At 42.8% G+C, this 26,345-nt stretch overlaps 1 protein-coding gene across 1 annotated transcript in view; it reads left to right on the top strand.

The window, feature by feature from the left end:
- The window catches only part of chd7 (chromodomain helicase DNA binding protein 7), a 46,780-nt gene extending 29,279 nt beyond the window's left edge, over positions 1 to 17,501 (top strand). Inside the window, exons 11-38 of the mRNA XM_056474688.1 lie at positions 90 to 211; positions 337 to 580; positions 736 to 912; positions 1,201 to 1,344; positions 1,443 to 1,722; positions 1,856 to 2,066; positions 2,301 to 2,496; positions 2,723 to 2,890; positions 3,138 to 3,317; positions 3,527 to 3,637; positions 4,309 to 4,514; positions 5,756 to 5,955; positions 6,039 to 6,198; positions 8,173 to 8,262; positions 8,710 to 8,813; positions 10,217 to 10,346; positions 10,492 to 10,549; positions 10,628 to 10,688; positions 10,770 to 11,106; positions 11,200 to 11,408; positions 11,851 to 12,633; positions 13,250 to 13,416; positions 13,804 to 14,031; positions 14,167 to 14,571; positions 14,661 to 14,855; positions 14,957 to 15,097; positions 15,187 to 15,291; positions 15,417 to 17,501. Of these exons, the coding sequence (XP_056330663.1) occupies positions 90 to 211; positions 337 to 580; positions 736 to 912; positions 1,201 to 1,344; positions 1,443 to 1,722; positions 1,856 to 2,066; positions 2,301 to 2,496; positions 2,723 to 2,890; positions 3,138 to 3,317; positions 3,527 to 3,637; positions 4,309 to 4,514; positions 5,756 to 5,955; positions 6,039 to 6,198; positions 8,173 to 8,262; positions 8,710 to 8,813; positions 10,217 to 10,346; positions 10,492 to 10,549; positions 10,628 to 10,688; positions 10,770 to 11,106; positions 11,200 to 11,408; positions 11,851 to 12,633; positions 13,250 to 13,416; positions 13,804 to 14,031; positions 14,167 to 14,571; positions 14,661 to 14,855; positions 14,957 to 15,097; positions 15,187 to 15,291; positions 15,417 to 16,460 (6,456 nt within the window). The 3' untranslated portion in view covers positions 16,461 to 17,501. The remainder of the gene's footprint in view (positions 1 to 89; positions 212 to 336; positions 581 to 735; positions 913 to 1,200; positions 1,345 to 1,442; positions 1,723 to 1,855; positions 2,067 to 2,300; positions 2,497 to 2,722; positions 2,891 to 3,137; positions 3,318 to 3,526; positions 3,638 to 4,308; positions 4,515 to 5,755; positions 5,956 to 6,038; positions 6,199 to 8,172; positions 8,263 to 8,709; positions 8,814 to 10,216; positions 10,347 to 10,491; positions 10,550 to 10,627; positions 10,689 to 10,769; positions 11,107 to 11,199; positions 11,409 to 11,850; positions 12,634 to 13,249; positions 13,417 to 13,803; positions 14,032 to 14,166; positions 14,572 to 14,660; positions 14,856 to 14,956; positions 15,098 to 15,186; positions 15,292 to 15,416) is intronic.
- Positions 17,502 to 26,345: the final 8,844 nt, after the last annotated feature.

Here is a 26,345-nt window from a genome sequence, read left to right as displayed (position 1 = left end):
TCTTTGGAGTGCTGAGCTAGTGAGGGGAGAGGGCCACGCTCTTGCGGTTGCACAGAAACCACTAACGGGAATTGTTTTATTTGAAACAGGAGCGACCTCCCACCAGCGACTGGCAGAAATCCGAGAGTTCCAGAGAATATAAAAACGCCAATGCGCTCAGGGAATACCAGCTGGAGGGAGTCAACTGGCTGCTCTTCAACTGGTACAACACGTATGTATGCAATTACCCAGCTGTCCAGCCGCACTGCTTGCACATATGTGAGCTAAACCATGTTTTTTGATTCCATTTCAATGTTGGGATGCTTTTAATTTGAACTGTGTTGTTGTATTTCTCAGACGAAACTGCATTTTAGCTGATGAAATGGGACTTGGTAAAACAATCCAATCCATCACATTCCTCTATGAGATATACCTGAAGGGAATCCACGGTCCTTTCCTGGTGATTGCACCTCTTTCCACTATTCCCAACTGGGAGAGGGAGTTCAGGACATGGACAGAGCTAAACGTAGTGGTCTATCATGGTAGCCAGGCCAGCCGAAAGACCATTCAGGCTTACGAGATGTACTATAGGGACACACAGGTACATAATTCTTTTGTCACTTTATATGCATCGATTGTTTTATCTCATTTCAGTTGTAGGAGATCATGTTTCACAATATTTCTGCTGGACTATATTCATAAGGATGTTTTCGATGGTCCATCATTATAAATTATAAGAATTCTCTCTTCCTCCAGGGTCGTGTAATAAAGGGAGCCTACAAATTCCATGCCGTCATCACCACATTTGAGATGATCCTGACGGACTGCCCTGAGCTACGGAACGTGCCATGGCGCTGCGTGATCATTGATGAGGCTCATAGGCTCAAGAACAGGAACTGCAAGCTGCTTGAGGGCCTAAAGATGATGGACATGGTTCGTGCCTTTGACGAAAATAATCTGCTATAAACTAGCTCTAGCTTTCTTCAATATTTACTGAATGCAAGGTTCTCACAGTGTTGGAAAAATCCTGGAAATATCTGAAATGATATTTTTCAGGGTTTTACAAATAAGTTAAAATTTGTAAATTCATGAATCATTCAGCATTTGATATTCCAAAATGTATTTACTGGACCTGATGGAAATGGGAATTAAACTGGTAGAAAAGTTTGATGAATTGAGTTTTTTTCATGTTACTTAATGAAACTCTTCTATGTTCTGAAGGAACACAAAGTCCTGCTGACAGGGACTCCACTGCAAAACACAGTAGAGGAGCTTTTCAGTCTTCTCAATTTCCTGGAGCCAGACAGGTTTCCTTCAGAGTCCACCTTCATGCAGGAATTTGGAGATCTTAAGACAGAAGAGCAGGTATGGAATATTAGCTGTTTTTTTTTTTTTTTTTTTTTTTTTCATTGCAATCAGTCTGTGAAGTGTACCTGGATGTAATGATAACACTATGGCTTCAGGTGCAAAAGCTGCAGGGAATTTTGAAGCCTATGATGCTACGCCGACTGAAGGAGGACGTAGAGAAAAATCTTGCACCAAAAGAGGAAACTATCATTGAAGTGGAACTGACCAATGTGCAGAAGAAATACTACCGTGCCATCTTGGAGAAGAACTTTGCCTTCCTGTCCAAGAGTGGGGCAGGTGGCGGTGGTGGAGGTGGAGGAGGATCCAATGTTCCTAACCTGCTGAACACCATGATGGAGCTGAGAAAGTGCTGTAATCACCCCTACCTCATCAATGGTGAGCAAGTGACATAAATGTAAAAAAATGTATAGAAAATTAGCTTTGTTTGCTAAGGTTTTATACTTCAGTACAGCTGATTGTGTATAGCAGCATTTGCAGACTAAAAGTTCTGTCTTTTCTCTGTCTGTAGGAGCTGAAGAGAAGATAATGGAGGAGTTCAGGGAGACTCATCCCTTAGACCAACCGGAGTTCCATCTGCAGGCCATGATCCAGGCTGCAGGAAAACTGGTGCTGATCGACAAGCTGCTCCCCAAACTGAAGGCTGGGGGTCACCGTGTGCTCATCTTTTCCCAGATGGTGCGCTGTCTGGACATCCTGGAGGATTACCTCATCCAGAGACGGTAGGATACTTACAGCCCTGCCAACTATTTTTGATAAATACTTTTAATAATAAGCAGTAGTTTAACAAATACTTGATAAGAACAAGTGTTGTTGTTTTTTTATTGTTTTTATTTTTTGAAACTTTTATATTACTGCAAATCAGTGTTTGAAAGACTTGGACATGACAATCACTGTAAAGGAAATTAGCAAATAGATATTTATAGTTAACCTATGCCCTATTTCCTTCACTGTAGGTATCCATATGAGCGTATAGATGGCAGAGTTCGAGGAAATCTCCGCCAGGCAGCTATTGACCGCTTCTCTCGACCAGACTCTGACCGCTTTGTATTCCTGCTGTGCACAAGGGCTGGTGGCTTGGGTATTAACCTAACTGCAGCTGATACATGTATTATATTTGACTCTGACTGGAACCCTCAAAATGACTTGCAGGTAAGCATGTTAGTTTCACGATCACATTACTGCCTATGGAAGTAAGACTGTGCTGGACTTTCAGTGGAAGTCTTTTTTTTTTTTTTCTTTCACACATAAGCTATCTTATGACTGCACTAGCTAGATTCAATTGGAAGTACTCCGTCACGTTCTGCAACCTTAGTGCTTTATAGTGTTTGAGTGCTCAAAGGGAGTGTATGTGACTGGTTTGTTCTGTTGCCTTCAGGCACAAGCTCGATGCCACAGGATAGGACAGAGCAAATCTGTGAAGATTTACCGCCTGATCACCAGAAACTCCTACGAAAGAGAGATGTTTGACAAGGCCAGCTTGAAGTTAGGACTGGACAAGGCTGTGCTTCAGTCCATGAGCGGGAGGGAGAATGCTGCCAATGGGGTATGAACTGCACACAGCGCCACCATTTTGTGGTGTTTCACTGAAACCGTATTCCAGATGGTTCATTAATCAAACATACTTTGCACATGATGGCAGTCAGTGGAAAGACCTCTAATTCCTGTGCACTGAGACTTATTTTACTTTTTACCATCTGAATTTGCCCACTCTTTAAAATACCTAAGGTGAAAAAGTCTAATTTTATTGAGATCTGTATTTTGTGAAATAAATACATTCCTCTCTTTTTTAGGTTCAGCAGCTCTCTAAAAAGGAAATTGAGGATCTCCTGCGAAAAGGAGCATATGGAGCTCTAATGGAAGAGGAGGATGAGGGATCCAAGTTCTGTGAAGAAGACATTGATCAGATTTTGCAGAGACGCACACAGACCATTACAATTGAATCAGAAGGCAAAGGCTCAACATTTGCTAAGGTGATGGCATTTAAAATCTTTTTTTTTTTTCCTCCATGGCTGAAGTATTGATGATTTTAACCCCAAAAATTTACCCACCCATCAATGTTATTGCATAATTGGCTGTATAGAAGTGAACAATCCATTTAATCTTGCTCTTAAAATAGTGCAACCTAAAGGGTAGGTGTCTCTGATCTAACCATTTATATTTATTTTTTTCCCCTTACCAGGCAAGTTTTGTGTCCGCTGGGAACAGAACCGACATTTCTCTGGAGGACCCAGATTTCTGGCAGAAATGGGCGAAAAAAGCAGAGCTGGACCTGGATGCGATCAATGGCAGGGTAAGCTGTGACTTAACAGAGAAAAAGGAGCTCTCTTGTGCCGTGTCTCGCATGAGATGCTGCATGAATTGAGGCACTAATCTATAGCACTTCTCTCTTGTGTAATTGTGCAGAGCACTTACGGCTGACTATTATTCATTGTTTCATTAATGCCAGGGTCATGCACTAGCAGCTTTTGACAGGTATCATAGTCATAATTCTCTCTGACAATTGATAACTGAAGATGGTGTGAATCTAAATCTGGGTAGTTTCCACCACACTCCGTGGTGTCACTCCTCATAAATATGCTATCTGGGCATAATTAATGAGGCTGATTTCCCCAGGCTAACAGTGCGTGGAATGTAGCCGTAATTGAGCTAAGGCTAAATTGTTTAAACTTGGCCACGGGAAGCATTTTCTGTAATTACCACTGTTCTTTGCACTCTGGAGAATTGGAGGCGCTAAGCAGCTTATATCTGCTTGAAGGGAAGCGTCATGTTATGTCTAAATAAGTGCTTTATCACAGTACTTTCTGCATGTGCCCTTGAACAGAGGTCTTCCGTTCTGCAGTCTAGTGGTCATCTATACCATAATGCTACCATGCAATTGAGCTAAAGGTGCTGAACATGCAGAATTCTGTTCTGCTTGTTTAATTCTTGAGGGAACGTTCTAACCCTTGTGTTACTTGTCAGAATAATCTGGTGATTGACACTCCTCGGGTCCGGAAGCAAACTCGTCACTACAGTTCTATGAAAGAGGATGACTTGATGGAGTATTCAGAGCTTGAGAGTGACTCTGAGGATAAACCCATTCAGAAACCAAGGAGGCCTCAGGACCGAACCCAGGGGTACCCCCGCAGTGAGTGCTTCAGAGTGGAAAAAAACCTGCTGGTATATGGGTGAGTGCAGTCTGGAAATGGAAATATTAAAGTGTTTTGTTGATTTTTATCTGCTATGTGCTCCTTTTAGCTGTCAGTGCTAGCCCAAAAATCTACAGGGATGACAGTTGTGTGCTATATTACCATCTTGCTCTTGAGCAGTCCCGAGGGTCTATCCCTATAATTAGTTGCCATTTAGCAGATGCATTTTGCTCAAAAGCACCTTTGAGTGCACCAACTACACGTGACCCCACAGCATAGCATGGCACCCCACTGAGAAAAAAAAACTAACTAATTTCCAGCAATAGAAAGTACATGTTCAAAGTAGAGTCCTCAAGTAATTCTTTCTGTAAGACGACTTCCACTCCATGTACCTCATCAATAGATTTCCATTTGCCTCAATTGTAGCTTGTCATGGAAACTGGCTTTAGCAGGAAGTCCATCCCAGTGCCATGAGACAGGATATTCAGCTTCCTGCTTTGTTTTAGCGGCATCCAAATTTCCCTTGTCTTGTCTTGTTTTTCATTTGGAATGAGAATATCTGGTAGCTCACAGCCCACCAGTGCAGTGGCCGAGTTTGTCACGCTTGCTTGTCCCGGGGCAGTGGCAGACATGGCGCTATCTAACGCGTACAGTTAATTAAGAGCCAGGCCTCAGTGCACTCAGCACTAATCATGGCTGGCTGCACGCACCGTGTCTGACCAGTATTTTTTTTTTCCTTTTCAGTCAGACGCGTCTAGACCCCTGGGCTATACGGCAAATTAGATCCATCAAGTCTGAGGGCTTTGTCTCTTCTGATGTGTTTTTTTTTTTTTTTCTTTTTTTGGAAAAGCAGTGCAAGGCCGTGAAACCAGAGCAGACCTTCCCCCTCTCTTCTAAAAAAAAAAAAAACGCCCTTTAGGCATGTGCTTAGAGAGTGCTTGAGTAGCCTACTCCATCAAATAACAAGGGCATTGGGTCTCCCCATGGTCATGCACCATGCAAGCAAGGCAGTGGTGCCACCCATCCTTCTCTCTTTTATGAGAACTGGCACAATCATAGAGCAATACTAAGCTTAAAAATTTCTGCCATTGAGCTAGTTTATTTCCCAGACAAATTCGCATTTTGAATTCGTTTAACTGATCTATTATTATTACATTCTAAATAAGTTTATAAATAAGATTTTGAAGAGCTGCAGTTCAAAATGTCTTCAATGCTTAAAAGAAACTATGTTTTTATCTAGCTATATTTGCCCTGGCTAACTCTTCTTCGGTTTTGCGTAGCTGGGGCCGCTGGGGTGACATCCTCTCCCATGGACGCTTTAAGCGCCCGCTGAGGGAGCGAGACGTAGAGACCATCTGCCGTGCACTTCTGGCCTACTGCCTGCTCCACTACCGTGGAGACGAAAACATCAAGGGCTTCATTTGGGACCTCATAACCCCTACTGAGGATGGCCAGAGCCGCACACTGACCAACCACTCTGGTAGGACACTGCACTTGTTTCCTCTGAGCTTTTTTTGCATCTGGCTCTTTACATGCTAAACAATGCCATTTCTGTCTCTTCAGGATTGTCTGCTCCTGTGCCTCGTGGGCGTAAAGGGAAGAAGGGGAAGCTGCCGGTTGCTCAGACACGCATGCCACAGGCAGACTGGCTTGCTGACTGTAATCCTGACTTACTCCTTCAGGAGGACAGTTACAAGAGACACTTGAAACACCACTGCAACAAGTATGTAACATATCTTAAATACTCAACTGTTGCAGCTTTACTGAAGAAACTAATGTTTAAGTCTGTTTGCAGTGTTAAAATGGTTCTACTTTAGCTGGAAAAGTCTATTAAATGCTTTGCTTTTCATTTAACTCTGCTATTAAGGTTTTATTTTTACTTTTTAAAGTATTTGTGGATTAAATGTAGTTGGCTAGTGTTTTAAATTTCTACCCATTGGTTGATGGCATTAGCCTTGTGGTTGTTCAATTCCCCACTTGAGGTCCTTCCTCTCTCTGCTCCAATGCTTTCCAGTCTGTAATCACAACTATCCTATCCTAATAAAGGTTATTTGAAAAATAAATATAATCTACCCATTGAAGGTATTATTTGAGACTAAAGTGCACTTACAACTATAAAGATCTGTGAAAGATCACTGATTAGAATGTTCCATATGAATGGAAATCTTCTCATCAATATTTTTATAATTAAAAGGTCCTTATGCAAGGATTTTCAATGGAAATGGAAATTCCTTAAAGGCATTGTTCACCCAAAAGTGAAAATTCTGCCACAATTTACTGCTCTTTCATTTGTTACATACCTATTTGAGTTTATTTCTCACTTGGAAGTAAATATGTACCAGCAATCAGCTTTTTTCAAAATCTCTTCAACAGAAGGAACGAAACTAATAAACGTTTCAATTACTTTTTTTGGATGAGCTAACACTTAAGTGTTGGACCTGTTTTAAAATCTCACTCTGATAGTTTTGGAAAGCAACCTTTGACTTCCAAGCCTGATATCATGAAAGCAGGTGCATTTAAATACTTGAGGAGCTTTTTAACTTGAACAAAGTAATTGAAGCAAACTTATGAATTTTGTTGAACGTGTCCAAAAGTGAGTTAGCAACATTACCTTGTGGTGCAGATGTTTCATTAAGCTGCTTGGCTCCTCCATAGTTTAGCTTTGACTAATGAATGTCAGTTAAAAAATGGCCAGCTGTAGAGAATCTGGCAAAAGAAAGAGTCCCATCTTTCTGGCAGAGGCTTCTGCCAAGTGACTGAAATAATGAATGACAGGCCATGAGGAATCTTTTTCATTGCTGAAATTAAAGATTTTAAAATCGCTCAATAATTCATCGTTCAGCTCATCAGGCCGCACATGAGGATTTCGCCTCTCGCCCCACACGTCCATTATGGCCCATGTGCCGTCTGTGTGCGTCTTTTTGTTTTTCACAGACTCTCTGGTTTCATTTGATAAATAATTTCTCTTGCCAGGCCAGTATTGTTGTGTCCTGGCTAACACTAGGCGGTGATGGGAGAAAGAGAGAAAGGAAAACAAGGTTTACACTGCTGGCTCTGATGTGCATCCAGAGAAGGGGAACAGAGCAACAGCTGAGGAAACGTTACGAGACGATAAATGTGAGGTGCTTAGACCGCCAACCATCTGCTCGCCGCACTGCAAACTTCTGCCTCTGTACTTTGGAGGCGTCCCGTTAGCACCTCCCCAACTTCCCTAACAGCATTAGGAAGGAAATGAAAATGAGAGGATGAAGGTGCTGAAAGTGTGTGTGCGCACGGAGGTGGGGGGATGAGGGTGGGTACGGGCGGTTCCCCAAGCGCAGCGGCGCGGTGCCAGGCCAGGTGCCAGGCAGACCTGTTGGAAGCGGGTGAAAGGCGGCACACACAGAGGTGATTATGTGCAGCCATCTGTCAGGCGTGGAGGCTGCCGCACAGCGTGGCTAATCAGCCCTGGCAGCATGATGGATGAGCCATGGCACATGCCAAAGAGCTGCTGCTGCCGCTGCTACTGCTGCTGGCACAGCTCGGAGCTGGCCAAACTTAGTCACTCACTCTTTTGTTTCTGCCTTTTCTCCTTCCTTTTGTCCTTTTTTCCTTCCTTTCAATCGGTGTGTCACTCCATTAACCCCCAACTTATCTTTGTTCTTTTTCTGTTGTTTTTCTCCTGCCCTTTTTAATCCTCTCTCTCTATCTCTGACAGAGTGCTGTTGCGGGTCCGCATGCTCTACTATCTGCGACAAGAAGTCATCGGAGACCAGGCAGACAGAATCCTGGAGGGAACCGATTCAAGGTTGGCATCTCCCTCCATTCCCTTCTACTGAATCCTGCCTGCTGTTATCTTTCCTCTCCCTCCATCACTTTCTCCTCCTCCTCCTCCCCCTTTCTGACAACACCCCCACCCAGATGTGCATGCATTTATAATGTGCAAACGTGCTTGCCATATTGATGCTCTCAAGGACTCGACTGAAGTTCTAATGACTGCGAGGGCTCGCGTGTGCGCACAAGTGCAGAGGGTGAGATAAGCGAGCGGCTCAGATCTCTGGCCGTAATCAGGTTGGCCCTGAATAAACAAGATGAGAAAAATGGGCCTAAATGAGATGTGGCTTGCTAATGCTTGCATTTCCTACCAGATGTCTGCAGATAGACATTAATGCTGCGCTCATTAGATTATGTGCCGCTGTGGCCATCTCCTGGTTTTAATCACTCTTTCCTGTGTTTGTTTGTCTTTCGCTTACAGTGAGTTGGATATCTGGATCCCACAACCCTTCCATGCTGACGTTCCCACTGATTGGTGGGACCTTGATGCGGACAAGTCCCTCCTTATCGGCGTCTTCAAGCACGGTGAGCTCCACCTCTTCACAGCTGTCATTGGTGCTTTCATGGTGACAGTAATTGCTAACGTTGACCTATTGTAATATTGCCTAGAGATTGATTGGTGATATTTTCTGAATGGCTGATCTGGGACTAGATGGAGAGGCGGCGGGAGTTGAGATCCTATCCATCAGAGGCAACAGGCACCTCTCAGCACATTTTATTAACATTGACCCACAGTGTTAAGAAGTGTTCTGGGAGAACCTGCTAAATTCCCGGTGTGGGATGTGATTGTTTTCTTTTGTAAAGCTGCGCAGCTGTCCCAATTTATCTTTTGGGGAAAACGGGGCCAAAGCAGTATTAAAAAAAGAGAGTGAGATTGAGAGGGGTTTCTCAGCTGCCGACTTTTAATTGCATTAAGTATAGTAATAGCCGCTTTATTTAATAATGTCTGCTGATCTCGCTACCAATATTAATCTTGGCGAGGGCCTTTTATGCTTCTCTCAGATTGGTCTTTTTCCTGAATGTGTGTACAGAGAGCTCTCTCACTGGTCGCCCCCGGTGCGCTGCGCTACCTCGTTAACTCAGCTGGCCTCCATACACGTGCACGCATACACACACTGGAGCGTGTATATAACACAGGCAGCCTGTTCTTAATCATAATCCCAATTCAGTAGGGAGGTCTGGGGAGGAAAGGTGGCAGGCCTGGACTGCACAGGAAAGAGTGATGGCCTATAAACCCCCTCATGATTACAGTTTGGCTCGGGGCGCGGCAGCAGTTAGGAACAATGTGTCACCGCATAAATCCTAATTGAAATGTGATGTTCTTGCGGGGGAGGGGGTGCTCGAGCCCGTCTGATCAGCGGCTCAGCTGAAGTGGGTCCAGCCTGCCAATCGCCTCCCCTGTTGTGCACTGTAGGGATCCGCAGGCTCAAATCTGTTCTGCTTGGACAGTTTCAACGGGCATTTTCCTCTGGCTCGGCCTTTTGTTTTTCAAAAAAAAATGTCTTTGATTTGATTTAATCTTCGAATAGTTTTTGAAAGGATTTTATTCTGTCAACATAATTTTGACAATGTCAGCTAAGTTTCCAAAATCTGTCTACATAGTGTTTTCCAATGACCTTTTTTATTTTTTTTTAAATTATAATTTTACCTTTTCTTTAATTCCTCAAATGTTTTGGTATTTTTTGAGGACTGCTTCTGCTATATTTGGCATTCAGTATTTTAGCCCATTTTTAGAACTCTTTAAACACATTACATAATTTCATCACATTTAAACCTTTTAATCTTTTTTTTTTCCATTTTCTTTTTCCATTTCACACACCAGTAATACTTTTTTCTGCTTTCACATCACTAGGGGAAATAATAGCTTCCACAGCTCAGCCTGTAATTATGCATATTTTATGTTCGCCACTGCTCTTTTCTTCCGCTAGGCTATGAGAAGTATAACTCTATGCGTGCTGACCCCACCCTGTGTTTCCTGGAGAGGGTGGGCATGCCTGATGCCAAGGCCATCGCTGCTGAGCAGAGGGGAGCGGACATGATGGCAGATGGTGTCGAGGGGTAAGTTTGGCCCAAAATCACAGCCCCAGCAAGAGGGACTCCTGCTCTTTCTATCTCCCTTCTTTTATCCTTCACCCTACTTTTCTTTTGCTGCTATTCTTTGTTTTCTGTTGCACTCAAAGTTTTTTTTTCTTGCCTTTTATAGAGAGGAAGAAGACCCAGAGTACAAGCCACTTCGAATGCCTTTCAAAGATGATTTGGATGTAAGTTTGGAAATGCATTTATCATGAGTGTATCCATTTTTGTTAAAGATCAGATTACATTATTTTCTCTGTCTGCAGGATTTTACAAACTCTCCTTTGGATGATAATAATGACGGGATGGATGGTGAGACAGGAGAAGGTATTTATTTTCCCAGTTCACAGATGTTTTATTTGAGATTTTAATAATCTCTGCTTACCATTACTGTTTGTCCACACTCAGCACCTAAGCTTGGTGAGAACGGGAAGCCAGGCAATCTGTACTGGCCACCAGCCTCTGCTCTGACCGCTCGATTGCGGCGTCTCATCACGGCCTATCAGCGCACTCACAAACGTGAGCAACTAAGACAGGAAGCCATGGCTAAACCTGACAGGCGCCGGCGCCGCCCGCGTGATGACATCCTCGCCATGGTAACAGAAGGAGGAGCTTATGTCCCTGATGGAGCAGTGGCATTCATGGCTGATGGTGGGGCCTTCATGCCTAAGGGATCACCTTTCATTCCAGACAACGCCGCCCTGCTGGCTGATAGTGCAGCTTATTTCAAAGAGCGACGACAGAGGTAGCTTTCTTTTTTTTCTTTTTTTATTACCGAAAAAAAAAATTCCTTTTGGTGATATCACTTCATCTACATTTATCAACGTCTGTTTTCCAGATGGACAAGGCGTGAAGAGGCCGATTTCTACCGTGTGGTATCCACATTCGGTGTAGTTTATGATGTGCACAGACAGTGCTTTGACTGGTCTCAGTTCCGTGCCTTTGCTCGTCTAGACAAGAAGACTGACGAGAGCTTGGAAAAATATTACTGTTCATTTGTGGCCATGTGCAAGCGGGTGTGCCGGATGCCACTTAAATCAGAGACGGGTAAATGTTTTAATATCTGAGATGTGTATATATCTCTTGATACATCATGAACTTGTCTTAGAATTAAGACTTTTCTACCCCTTTTCTGTTTCTTTTTTACTTGTCCAAAGCTCTATTTCCCTTTCATAATTTATAGAAAGCTAATGTAGCATGTACACTATATTAGTGTTTCTAGCTGATGTTAAAAAAAAATCACTGTCGAAATTTCATATTTGTTGTGCAGTTATTTATATTTAGATTATTCAGCACACCAGTAATCTCAAAATGAACACCTATTCTTTATACTGTATGTTACAATATTGAAATGCCTAAATTGATGTCTAAAGTTTCTTTTTTTTTATTGTATAAAAGTCTTATGGATGGATGGATGGATGGATGGATAGATGGTATTTATTTTTATGTTATTTTTTTATGTAACTAGACTTCATCTGTCTGCTTACAGAACTGCCAGACCCCACCATCATCATTGACCCTATTACAGAGGAGCGGGCTTCACGGACACTCTATCGTATCGAGCTGCTGCGGCGGATCAGGGAGCAGGTGTTGCCGCATCCTCTTCTGGAGGAGAGGTTAAGCCTGTGCCAGCCCAGCCCTGACCTCCCAGCCTGGTGGGAGCCTGGACGTCATGACCGAGACCTCCTGCGTGGAGCCGCAAAGCATGGTGTCAGCCGCACCGACTACCACATCCTTAACGACCCGGAGCTAAGCTTCTTGGAGGCCTATCGGAAATTCACACAGGGCAAAGGTGTGGAACTGCCTGTCATGGTGTCTGATCCTCTCACTCCTCTGACCCTCCCCAAAGACGAAGAGGTGAAGGAAGAGCAGGGAGATGTGATGCTACCCAAAGTGGAGAACGGGACGATAGAAGATGTTAAAGAAGAGAAATCTGAAGCCTTGTCTCCTAAAAAGGAAGTCAAGAATGAAGAGGAGGAAAATGATTTGGGTCTTAAGCAAGAACCCAAAGAGGAAAAGATGGAAGTGGAGGAGAAGGATGTAACTGAGTTTAAGACCGATGTGGAGCAGGCTTGTCCTGTGGATGGTATGGTTGAGAAGAAGCCAATGGATCAGGAGCCCACAGACACACTCCTTTCCTCTGAAGACAAGAACGCTCATGATGAGAAAGAGCTACCCACTGGGAATAAATTGTCTACTGAGAAAACCTCAGAGGATGAGGAAGAAAAGATGGATGAGGATGACAAATCAGAAAAATCTTCACAAGCTGAAGGTGAATATTAGACCTCATTACTAAGATTGTTTTTTAAATTACTCCATTTTCATGAAATCCAAAGTAAATAGGATATATTCTGGGAGTGGTTATTTCAAAAGGGAATATGATGGAATATGAACAACACTCTTCACATGATTCTTGGTAGCACCTCATAAACCTTTAGATCAGTGGTCTAAAACTTAATTCCTGGAGGGCCGCAGCTTTGCAAAATTTAGTTCCAACTACTTCCAACTCACACATGCTTAATAGTCTCTAGTAGTCTTGAACACCTTGATTAGTTGGATCAGCTGTGTTAGATTAGGATTGGAGAAAAACTGTGCAGAGCTGCAGCCCTCCAGGAATCGAGTTTGAGATCCATGCTTTAGATTAGGGGTCACCAATCTCCGGAGGGCTAGTGTATCTGCAGGGTTTGGCTCCAACTTGCCTCAACACACCTGCCCGGTTGTTTTAAGTATACCTAGTAAAACCCTAATTAGCTTGTTTAGGTGTGTTTGATTAGGGTTTGCGCTAAAATCTGCTGGACACCGGCCCTCCAGGAACAAGTTTGATGATTCCTGCTTTAGATGGTCAAGTTTGTTTCAGTTTTGTGTTAAAAGATCATTTTAATTTGCAGTTGGAGCTTCGTCTGAGAGGAAGAATTTCGATGAGGAGAGCAATGCCTCCTTGAGCACTGCCCGTGATGAGACCAATGAGACTAGAGACTGCTTTAGTGTTGATGATGTGGAGCCATCGGCCTCTCAGATGTTCAGTGAACGCTCACTCTTCTCTTTCTGGCCCAAGGTTTGACTTTTTTCTTTTTTCCATTTTCAATTAATTTCCCGTCTTTGTGGTCAATTAAATGTCTTTCAGAAGAATGTTTTGTGTAAACATGTGCTTGCATTTCCCATCTTTATCAAAGTAATATTGGTTTGCCACAAAAGTGATTTAAAGATGAATCAAGTCAAGGCTGGAGCTTTGAGGAAACCAAGGAATATAATGCATGCGAAAGGGTTACTGATAGCTGCCACATGTTTTGTGATTAAGAGGACAAAATTGCACTAAGATCCTTGAAACCTTAAACTGGAGCTGAAGTGGAGAAAACGAGTTACCCTCTGTGTACCCTCTAGCTGATTATGCATGCATACATGCGCACACGCCTGCTCACACTCTTCTGTGTTTGTACTTCAGGACAGAGTAATGATCAATCGTATGGACAACATCTGTGAAGCGGTCATGAAGGGCAAGTGGCCTTCCAACAGGAGGCAGTTCTTTGACTTCCCAGGCCTGTTGCCTGGCTACAGTTCCATGGCGACGGACAGCCCCCTGCAGAGGCGGAGTCTGGGTGATCTCTCACTGGTGGGTCAGACCAGCTACAGTGGAAGTGAAGACCTCACCATGTCACCACAGGTCAACAAGGCAAGTCCCACCCTTAATCTAAAGTGCTTTGACCTGATACTCTGAGTGCATGAGCATCACTTTTTGTATTATAATGATCAGTTTTTCACAGAGTTCAAGATTTATCCTTGTTAAACACATCCCTTCATTCTTCAGGATGATGCTTTGAGTCTGTCAGTTCCCCGACAGCGCAGACGCAGGAGAAGGAAAATAGAGATCGAGGCCGAGCGTGCTGCCAAGCGCAGGAACCTGATGGAAATGGTTGCTCAGCTGCGAGAGTCTCATGCTGCAGAAGGCCAGGCTCAGGCCATAGATCTTACCAAGGCTTTGCACAGCGTGTCCTCCTCGTCATCCTCCTCGGCCTTCCCTGGAGCCATGGCCTCCTCAGCAACCCTGAAAGCACAGATGGAGCTGCTACAACCGGGTGCTTCCTCCAGACCCAGGGCCAACGGCTCTCTACTTGACACTGAACTCCCCAACCGGAGAAAGAGAGGTCGCAGGAAAAATGTGGAGGGGTTGGAACTGCTCTTTATGGGGAACAAGAGAGGACAGCTCAGTGCGGTTCGTATCCTGTTCAAATGTGATATTAGTGTTGTGGCATTTTCATTACATTACTTCTCATTTCCTGCTCTTTGTTTTTGAATCAACAGGAGCTTTCTGATGGGACCAAAGCTTTTGTGGATGGACGTGCACATTTAGCCATGCCGTCTCCTGCACAGAAGGCCTCTGGTGAAGGTCTGGATGAGGGAAGTCTTCAAGGAGAAGATGGATCCAGCACTAAGGACCTGCGGGAATGGCTGAGACAACACCCCACATACACCATGGATATGCCTGGATATGTACCAGTGAGTGCAATTCTTTGTGCCATCCAGCCTTTTCTGTTGGCTGTTGTGGGATTGTCCTGTGTCATATGCAAATTATCTAACAGAGTTCTCTTATCTTTCAGAAGAATGAGGACATCCTCCTCTCACAGTTTGCCAAGCCTAAACAAAAGAGGCACAGATGCCGCAATCCCAACAAGATCGACATTAACACGCTGACCGGGGAGGAGAGGGTCCCTGTTGTTAACATAAGGAATGGAAGAAAGGCAAGTCTTAATTAGAAAGGAACACCGTTTTTTCCCACTTTTAATATTGTTTACACTGACTCTAACTTTTATAACATGTTTGACTACAGATGGGTGGAGCCATGGCCCCTCCAATGAAGGATTTACCACGCTGGCTAGTTGAAAATCCAGAGTATGCCATAGCCCCAGACTGGACCGATATTGTGAAGCAGTCGGTGGGTCGTTTTTTTTTTCTTTTTATCTGAATTACATAATGCATTGGTAATGAAATAAATGTGTATATATATTAGCCTTCAAACTCTACTAATACTTTCTTTAATTGTTTCATTTTTGTCTGTAGGGTTTTTTGCCAGAGTCTATGTTTGACCGTCTTCTGACAGGGCCAGTGGTCCGAGAGGAGGGTGTCCGCCGCAGGGGCAGGAGACCCAAAGCAGAGATCGCCAAAGCCACAGCTGCAGCACAGGCAGCAGCAGCGGCGGCAGCAGCCACCACGTCCGGTGTTAATCCTCTGCTGATGAACGGGCTGTTTGGAAGTATGGACCTGACCAGTCTGCAGGGTCTGCAGAACCTCCAGAGCCTCCAGCTGGCAGCTGGCCTTATGGGCTTTCCTACTGCTCTCGGTGGTGGCGCAGACGCCAAACACGCAGCGGCGATGCTACCTCTCATGCTTCCTGGAATGGGTGGCCTCCCTAACATGTTCAGTCTGGGTAGTCTATTTGGAGGAAACCTGGCTGCAGCGGCGACAGCCACCAATGGTGCTTCCAGCACAGAACAGGCAGAATCTGAGGACAATCCCAAGCCGAAGACAGACGAGGAGACAAAGGGGGAAGGAGATGAGAAGGAAGAAAAGCAAGCTGAGAAATCATCTGAAACTGAGTCTGCAGATGCTACTGGTGATGCTGCAGCGCTCAATGCAGCCGCCGCCGCTGCTGCCGCCGGCATGTCTACAGGGACGCTGGCCTTCAACCCTTTCCTGCTGTCCACCATGGCGCCAGGTCTCTTCTACCCATCAATGTTTTTACCTCCCAGCCTCGGTGGCCTGGCCATCCCAGGCTTCCCTCAAGCTTCTCTCGCTGACCTCCAGAGCGCTGTGTCCGGGGCCTTAGGAGCCCCTGGCGAGGACAAGGAGTCCGACAAAGGGCCCCGCACAAATCAGGACCCAAATGCCTCAGTGGCTGATGTGGAAACTGCTGACAACACACTTGAAGACAGTGACTCAGAGGAGAGCCAGAACAAGACTGCTGATTCATCAGTACTGGATGATGACCTGGCAGGGCCAGCAGAGGAAATGGACTCCATGGAGGGTGGAATGGATGATGAGGACGAGGACGACGACGATGACGATGATGATGACCCTGCTGATGAGGATGACAAAAGTGACTAAATAAAACTGAATCAGGCCTTCTAACATTTCCCCAGGGCTGAGGAGATGCTGACTGAACTCTGACAGGACGTTAGTCCAGTTGTTTACATGCCAACACTATCCAAAACACTTTGGTTTTTGTTGACAGGTAACATTAAGAGGAAAGCAAATAAGCTGTCTCTGTAACCATTAGCATAGCCAGGGATGATGCAAACCGACGTAGAGTTGTGCGGCTGTCAAAAGGGTGTTTTATTATTATTTTTTTCATGTTTCTTTTGTCTTGTTTTTTTCTTGAAGTCTTTGGCACTGTGTGGGTGCCTTCTAGATGAGATGGATATTTTCTGAATATTATAGGAATTAATCGTTCCGATAGTGCTATGCTGCTCTTTATTTTATTTTATTTTTTGTCCTCTCTATCTCCCTCTCTCTTGTTGATATTGTAACAATGAGTAGCATCTCGTAATATTCAGTGGTGTACAATTTAACGGCATTAAGACTCTCCGCTGCTGAGGAAGAATCGTGGTTTTCGTTGTACTGTTCTGCTGAGAGGAGCGAGCAAAGTTCTCACATATCATAGTCTACACTCGTACTGTTCCCAGTCTCTCACACTGACAATCCAAACGGGTGAGGAGACCTCTCAACCTGTGGAGACAGCAATAACGAAGGCAGCTTTTGAATGTTCAATTTTACTCTTCTTGACTTAACACCGGAAAGTGTGAAAAAGCGATATGAAATAAATTACTGCAGTCAAATTGTCTCATTGTATCCATGTTAATGCACTGGTGTAAGAATAAAATCAGGTACCTTTATCTATTTGAATGGACTTTTGTTACTTTAGCCACAAAGCTGAACAGCATTACCTCAATTCTAACTAGCCTTGAAGTTTACAAACATAAATGTTGTAAATTGTTTTTTTTTTTCTTTTCTTTTTTTTTCTTTTGTGAGTTTTTTTTTTTTGTTTTTTTGGAAACCATCATGTATGATGAACTGTAAATTGCTGCCAACTGTAGTAATGATGCTTTTAATAAAAGTGACTCACAATATTCGCCTAGGAAACCAAAACCTTGTTTGTGTAGCTCTGTGGGGATATCTGATAGCATTTTTCTGACAATTAAACTTTTACATATTTAACACAATAAATTTTTCACATTTACGCCTGTTTGATCTCTCAAATTATATGAATTGGCTCTCCGAATATGAGAAATACTGTACTTCAGTTTGAAACCTTAAAGCCAAGTACAGTTCTGATCTTTTAAGAACCCAAAATCGTGTGCTAGATGTGTCGTACAGTAGCACTGCATGACCCGGTTGCCAGGGAAAGAGTGGCTCCGACAGGCCTGTTTACTCTAGCCATCATAAACACCATCAGTCCTGTGGAGCGGCTGACATAACGCACTCCGACAGGACGAGAGGACATGGCAGGGGCTCTCTGTCCGCTCCAGTAGCCAGCCATTATGAGCCTAACGCCTGGAACAAGCCTTTTCCCCCCGCCTCTCTCGACAGACATCTTTCATAATTGCACTTTCCGATGAAGTGGCTCGTGAAATCCATAGGTCTCGTGTGCACCCAGCATGCCGCTCTTGGCAGGAGTTGGAGTTTGAGATTTGGACAGGAGGTGCTCGTGCACGGAGTTGTCAAAATGATGCCTTTTATTGTTGCCGAGGAAGTCCTGAGGTGTTAATGTACGATAATTGACTATTTGGATGCTGGAAATTTTGTTTCCTTGTAAATAACAGGCAAACTGCTGTTGAGTAGATTTTTGTAGCTTCCTGCTTTTAATGAAAAGCGAGTTCTGGTGTTGTCAGAGCGGTTTTTTGTGGCAGTACAAATCGTCTGTGGTTCCTAGTCATTACGTGCCATCTTGACACATGGCGCAGTCGCTCGCGAAGGGCTAGTCATCGTGCCTCCTCAAACCACTGACTGCTGGGTGTGAAGTCTGTCATTGGCGAGGAGGTAGGTTGTGGTTCACCACTGAGCGTCAAACATGGCAGCACAGTTCAATAACGCTGGGCCGCTGGGATTAGAGCTGGCAGATTCCCCCTGGGAGAGGCCCTTTTGTGGAAAGGCCAGACTTGACGCTTTCCTTTGCCAATGCTGTACTGTTGTAGACCATCCTAACCACGAAAGTGTAAAGCTGTATATGAGCCGATATCAGAAAATTAACATCTACTGTAGGATTTCCACTGATTCCACTGTTACTTTTTGCAATGTTTGAATGACAGCTTTAAAAAATAGTTTTTGCTTTATATTTCCAAAGACTTTTGAAGGTCATCTCACTAAATAGGGGTATTTGTGTTTTAGCCATTCATCCACATTTCTTACCTTCCCAAGAGCAGTGCTTATTATGCTACAGAAAGTAATACACTGTGCAAATTAATGTTAACATGTGGGGTGACAATTTTAACACTTATGCACTTTGAACCCTTACTAACCATCTATGAATGTCCAGCATTTGGTGCCACAAACCAAGCTTGTGCAGCACTGGTGGAATACATGCAATTTGTATTGAAAACGTAAAATTCTGTAGTTCATTTAGTTATTAAAGTAGGCCATTTGGTGACTTTTCAGACATTTAATTTATTAAAAAAAATTTCATATCATTTTTTTCTGGTTATCTGGGGCCGGGTCACTGGGGCAGCAGTCTCAGGAGAGAACCCCAGAGTTCCCTCTCCCCAGACAGCCGAGAGACACCGTCCCTCCAGCATGTCCTGGGTCTTCCCCGAAGCCTTCTCCCAGTGGGACATGCCTGGAACACACCTCCCTAGGTAGGCATCCAGGAGGCATCCGAAACTGATTCCTGAGCCACCTCAGCTGGTTTCTCTCGATGTGAAGGAGCAGTGACTCAGAGCTCTTCACCTGATCTATAAAGTTGTGCCCTGCCACCCTGTAAAGGAAACTTATTTCAGCCGCTTGTATGTAAGATTTAGTAATTTTGGTCATGACCCAAAGCTCATGACCATAGGTGAGAGTAGGAATGTAGATTGACCGGTAAATCAAGAACTTTGCCTTTTGGCTCTTCTTTTCCTTTACCACAACAGATCAATACTTTGACCACATTACTGCTGCCACTGCACTGATCGGCCTGTCAATCTCATGTTCCACCCTTCCCTCCCTCGTGAACAAACCCCAAGATACCTGAACTCCACCTGGGGTAAGGATGTTTCGCACCATGGCCTCAGACTTGAACGTGCCTTTTCAGGCATCCTTCCTCTTATTAGTGACATACAGTCTTAACAGTGAGCCTGATCTCAATTCTACCCTTTAGCCCTTACCCCAGGGATGTCAAACTTAATTCCTGGAGGGCCGCAGCCCTGCACAGTTTAGTTCCAACCCTAATTAAACACACCTGATCAAACTAACTAAGTCTTTCAGTCTTGTTTGAAACCTACAGGTAAGTGTGTTGATGCAGGGCTGGAACTAAACTGTGCAGGGCTGCGGCCCTCCAGGAATTGAGTTTGACATCCCTGCCTTACCCCTACCCCTCTTTTTGTGCTTTCACCTGAAGGGGTAGGGGTGTACCAATTCTCTTTAGCTAGAAGCGTAGGGCTATCGGGAAGGGCTAGATAGCCCTTGAAACAGATTTTTCAGGACCACACTCGAAACCAAGGGGTACGAAAATTTCCCAAAGCACACCATCTACAACGGCAGTATGGATGCACACGGAAGTCAGGAAATGCACAACTTTGTACTTATTGTTGTAAAAACTCTTAATAATGACAAACAAGCATATGTTTTATTATATTCATAACCACGTTTGTGGTTTGCGTCATGCTTTTAAAAACATGTTTGCTACATTTATAAAACGTGTCTTGAGATTGGCCTGTCTGATGAAATTATTTTTTTTGTAAATCCATTGGATGGGATTCGTAGAGCTGATTATTCTATTTAGCCAATTACTACAGACAAGAAAAAATAAACATATAAAGAGTATTTTAAAAAGTACTAAACATGTACTCAAGTAGAAGTAAAGATTTTTTTACTTCTTAGCAGTGAGCAATTCCTGAGAAGAACTACTTATAGTTATTTGAGTATTTGTAATTCATTACACCATTGATCCTACTTTAGCCTGTGTTCAAAGCATGTGCTGCAAGTTTAAAAACTGGGACTATGGGCTATATGCAGCTTTTCAAAAGTACATATGGCTAAACAAATTAAATTGAAATTTTAAAGCAGGTGTATTGGTATGGAGTTTGTTTTATGCGTATACTGAGATGTTTCAACAAACAAAAACTGTAAAAAAGAAAAAGTTAGTTCTTTTCAGATCATTGAGTTATCAGAGGCCGAAAACCAAAATCTGCTCAGCATTTAGTGAATGGAAAAATAATAGATTTGATTGTGCTTGCTAAAATTGAAAGGGTAAACAAACTAATTTAAAGGATTGGATTCCTCAATAACTATAAAACATTTTTTCATTGGTAGACTAATACTGGTAAATAAATGTCTGTGAAAGCTGTACATTTATAAATATGTCTCATATTTCTTTTGATCTTTTATGTAATTTATTTTTTGTTTGTTTTCCTGACATGGACATTTTTGTTCTCGATCTCGAATGACATTTTTCATTTATATATATATATATATATATATATATATATATATATATATATATATATATATATATATATAGCCTACGCATTGAGAACGTTTTAACTCTAAACTCAAATTATTACTCACATTTTTGGCTGTGTACAATATTAATGTTAAATCGTGAGAAAGAGTCAATGACCTGAGACATCAAGGTGCGACTAATCAAAATTAGCTAATGTTACATAAGCAGCTAATTGGTTGACGCTCCATAATGAGAGCAGTTCATTAGCTATCATGAGTTTTTTTTTTTTTTTTTACTTTTTTTTATGGTTTAACAAGAACAAGCATGTACAGTGTCCTTTTATTTATTTATACACTCACTATCGCTTTATTAGGTACACATTACTAGTACCAGATTGGACCCCTTTTGCCCCAGAACTGCCTTAATCCTTCGTAGCATAAATTCATCAAGGTACTGGAAATATTCCTGAGATTTTGCTCCATATTGACATGATAGCATTACAGAGTTGCTGCAGATTTGTCGGCTGCACATCCATGATGCGAATCTCCCGTTCCACCACATCCCAAAGGTGCTCTATTGAATTGATTTCTGGTGACTGTGTAGGCCATTTTGAGTACAGTGAAATCATTGTCATATTCAAGAACCAGTCTGAGATGATTTGTGCTTTATGACATGGCGTGTTGTCCTGCTGGAAGGACATGGTCAACAACAATACTCAGGTAAGCTGTGGCGTTGACACGATGCTCAATTGGTACTAATGGGTCCAAAGTGTGCCAAGAAAATATCCCTCACACCATTACACCTGAATCGTTGATACAAGGCAAGATGGATCCATGCTTTCATGTTGTTGACACAAAATTCTGACCCCAGATGTCACAGTAGAAATCGAGACCAGGCAACGTTTTTCCAATTTTCTGTTCCAATTTTGGTGAGCCTGTGAGAATTATAACCTCAGTTTCCTGTTCTTAGCTGACAGGAGTGGCACCCTGTGTGGTCTTCTGCTGCTGTAGCCCATCCGCCTCAAGGTGTTCAGAGATGCTCTTCTGCATACCTCGGTTGTAGCGATTGGTTATTTTAGTTACTGTTGCCTTTTTATCAGCTCGAACCAGTCTGGCCATTCTCCACTGACCTCTGGCATCAACAAGGCATTTGCGCCCACAGAACGGCTGCTCAGTGGATATTTTATCTTTTTCTGTAAACCCTAGAGATGGTTGTGTGTGAAAATTCCAGTAGATCAGCAGTTTCTGAAATACTCTGACCAGCCCATCTGGCACCAACAACCATGCCACATTCAAAGTCACTTAAATCACCTTTCCTCACCATTATAATGCTCGGTTTAAACTGCAGCAGATCATCTTGACCATTTTTATATGCCTAAATGCATTGAGTTGCTGCCATGTGATTGGCTGATTAGAAATTTGCATTAAGGAGCAGTCGACATTTGTACCTAATAAAGTGGCCGGTGTGTGTCTATATATATATATTAAATGACTATAATATTTAAAAGTATATCGTGAGTTTGGAAAAATCCTCATATCTTCTCGTACATTTTACTAAGCTCCGTTCAGTTTTGTTTTTTTGTTTTTATATTTTTATATATTTATATAGACCTTATTCTTGGCTGCTGCATAGAGCAGTGGTTCTCAAACTTTTAAACCCGCGACCCCCATTGTAAGATCGTCAAGAACTCGCGACCCCCCACTACCAAAGCATATACAAACAATAAAAACAGCTTTTTTTTAAGCTGTTCACAATATTTTAACTATATTTACTATAGATTACAGGGCTCGAAATTAACATTTTTGCTTGGTAACACTGGTGCTTCTAACTTTAAAAATGTAGACGCACCAGCCAAAATTTAGTGGCTCCCACCAATTATCGCACTGTTACTACAAGTTTTATAAACAGATTTATTGCATTTGAAAATCAACACTAATCAAAACTAACAAGCAAAAAAATAAATATGCATGCGTGAGGAAAACATGTCTTAATGAAATCCCGTTATCACAAGAAAAGACATTTTTATAACATAATTGAGTGACCAAAAGATACACGGACGGATATCCCAAAAGATATCCCTGACTTTACTGTGAATCCTAGTCATTTTCATAGCAGACTTGAAGCCAATGGAGGTCTTTTATCCACTCTTCAATAAGTATAGCTGGTGGATTAACATTCAGCACATTGTCAGTAATCAGATGTGCCAATATTTGTAGCTTTAGGTGTTTCTAAGACAAAATCTGTCAGTGTTGTTTTCATTCTCTCGTCTTCAGCGCTTTACATTTTCGCGGTTGTAGCTCCTGTCATCTGAAGACAGGAGGCGTTGACTGAGTGATTGACAGCTGATTTTAACCAATCATTCGTGTTCAGTTCTTAGAGCAGTGGGCCAATAAGAAGAGCGCGAAGGCGGGGCAAGCGTTGAAGGCTTTGTTTACTGCGGCAAGTTGACATGACAACAGTTTTAAACTGTTCCTGAGCCAGGAACCTGAGCCTGCGTTCCAAGTACAAAGATGCATTCTGCCCGAATGTGTCCTAAATACTTTATGAATCAGTAATATCTTTTTAAAAATCTGAAAATATTAGCTTTCACTTGTAATACTGAAAAATATTTATTATAATCACTGAAAATTACACAATTTTTAAATAACTCTCGCGACCCCTTGAAATTATTCTGCGACCCCCGCAGGGGTCGCGACCCCCAGTTTGGGAACCACTGGCATAGAGGGCGCCATAGCGACCAGCGTCTTCCAATAGAATGCTAAGAACTTCCGTTTACAACCGGTTAATTTGCGCTCCGAAAATGGGTTTCAATGGTGTTTTGAGTGGATTACAGAGTGTTTTTGTGACACACACAACTTTGAAAGGTGTGTGTTGAAGGCGTTATGATCTGTCAGATGTGGTTCAAGCGCGAGAGAAAAACGTTCTCCTAGTTCACGTGTCTGCCATCAGAAATACAGTGTGTGTTTCCCCGGCCTGTCAGCTGTTAGCTCAACGGCTCTTCTATACACACACACACACACAATACTTCTGCAAACCAGATTACTTGCATGAAACTTTACAGGTATGCAAGTCATGCAATTTACAAAAATGACCAATAAAAGTCTGTTACTTATACTCTGCTTGCTAATTTGCATGTTCATTATAATCGCGAGCCGTTCATGTTTCATTTAGTATAGTATTTACAACGGTTTGTGTTTTTCTGTCATTTCAAAATGTCAATTTATTTTCACTTTGTCAGTTATTAAATCAGTGTGCTAGTGGGACAGTACAGGTGACTTTAGCGATGACGAGGCTTCATTTAAACAGCAGAAGATGCCGTCTGACAACGAGGGGAAAATGCCTCAAAGCAGTTGTTTTCCATCCTCTTAGATCACTTTTTTTAAGATGATCAGTCCAGGAGGTGGTGCTGATCGACAACTGTATCAATTTAAAGATGGTAAAATAGATTAAAACTAGATTCAAAGCTGTCCAAACGTGACTGTTTACACGCATCAGCTGCCGACCGGAAGTTATTAGCATTCTCCTTGCTCATACACGCAAAGCATAATGGGTAATTTTGCGTTCCAAGAAAAAGGTCTTATTATAATTTTTATATATAGTGGACAGCCTGCAGGCCTTTAGTAAGCGTGTGGATGTCGTACCGATGACCAACAGTTTCCACTTACACGATTCCAGGAGTTACAGTTACAGATCGTCTCTCCCTCCGGCCTCCCTCGTGGAAACCACCCAGCCAGAGAGTCTAAAAACTACTGTTTCTTCAAATGTCAGCCTCTGGCCAGCTGATCCTTATTCGGAGCCAATAAACATGTCATTTCCAGCTGGAGTTGGCCGGACCGCCTGTCGCTGCTGCTTTCCGATAAAGAGCGATCTGCGGTCGCCTTGACGACCCGGTGCCTCGTTGTCTTGGTTCCGTGATTGATCACAATGTCCCGCGCCGGTGACACCGGCAGGAGGAGGGACGCGGTCAGATGCGGCGTCGATGTCCTTCTCCTCGGCTGAGGGGGTTTAAAACTGTCAGGCGCGCTTACACCTCCTGCTTCCCCCGGAGACGGATGTGTCGTGCGTGACATTGAGGCCGAGAGCAGAGCATCAATCGCGGGCTGGGTGATGAGTGTCATGCCGACTGCGCGCCCCGTCGCCCGGCCTGCTTCTGCGGCACTTGTGCTCGCTCTCACTCACCAGTGCAAACAGATGTCAGCTCAAAACTAGCGATAGCTTCAAGTGGAAACGAGCAAGAAATAAAAATATAAATGTACTTACAGGGGGAGTTCTGCCCCAAATCATACAATTTAGTTTGGTTTCCTTCACGGGCTTCGCCTGCTTGTAGGCTACTGAGGTAAGAACTGCATAAAAACACAGCTGTAAATTTCCATGAATCATTGTCTGTCAGTGGAGATTATTGACCCGAAAATCATTTTTCCTGATAGCATTTTATGTTTTTAATCATCTGTTTAGAGTCAGAACTAAATGCCAGATTTGCGAATGAAGGAATCTATGATCTAATTTGTCAGACGGGTTTGTAGAAATGTCTGGATTCATTTAGGCAGTTTATACTGCACCAAAAATGGCCAATAAATTAGTTACAATTTATTCTGATGTTGCATTTGCATAAAACTGTTTGTGTGTCCACTCTTTAAAACTAATTGTTCCATAAAATAAACCTAGGTTCACCAAATAACCTTAATTAATTTCTTGCAAGAAACATGTTCAAATAAAAATTGCAATCTTAAAGTGATAGTTCATCCAAAAAATACACATGTACTCACCCTCAAGTGGTTCCAAACCTTTAGGGGTTTTGTCAATCTGTAAAACACTAAAGAATATATTTTGACGAAAGGTGAAAACGTGTTACCCTTGATTTTGGGAAAAGAAATACTATGGAGGTCACTGTTTAGAGGTTTCCAGAACTGGTTTGGAAGAAGTAAAGGGGGAGTAAATGATGGCAGAATTTTTATTTTTGAGTGAACTATCCCTTGAACCTTTTGAAGAATGAAAAGATTCCATTTAAAATAAGGGACCTTTATGTTTAAGAGTGTCACTGATGTTCATAGCATTACAATTTCTGAGTAAACAAACAAAAAAAGTGTTGACTTGATACACTTTATTAAGTGTTTGCTATATACAGGGGTTGGACAATGAAACGCCTCATTTTTGACCACAATAATTTAGTATGGTGTAAGGCTTTATGCAGCCAATTTCCTTTTGCAGCCAATACAGCATCAATTCGTCTTGGCAATGAAATAGAAATTCTACACTGTGGCCATAGGGATTTTGACCCATTCTTCTTGCAGAAAAGTAGCCAGGTCACTACATGCTTTTGGTGGAAGTATATGTTTCCTCTAAAACACCCCAAATTG

Source organism: Danio aesculapii, chromosome 2 (genome assembly GCF_903798145.1).
Source record: "Danio aesculapii chromosome 2, fDanAes4.1, whole genome shotgun sequence".
NCBI classification, from domain to species: domain Eukaryota; kingdom Metazoa; phylum Chordata; class Actinopteri; order Cypriniformes; family Danionidae; genus Danio; species Danio aesculapii.
The sequence above is the reverse complement of the archived record's forward strand: the minus strand, read 5'-3'. Positions and strand labels throughout refer to the sequence as shown.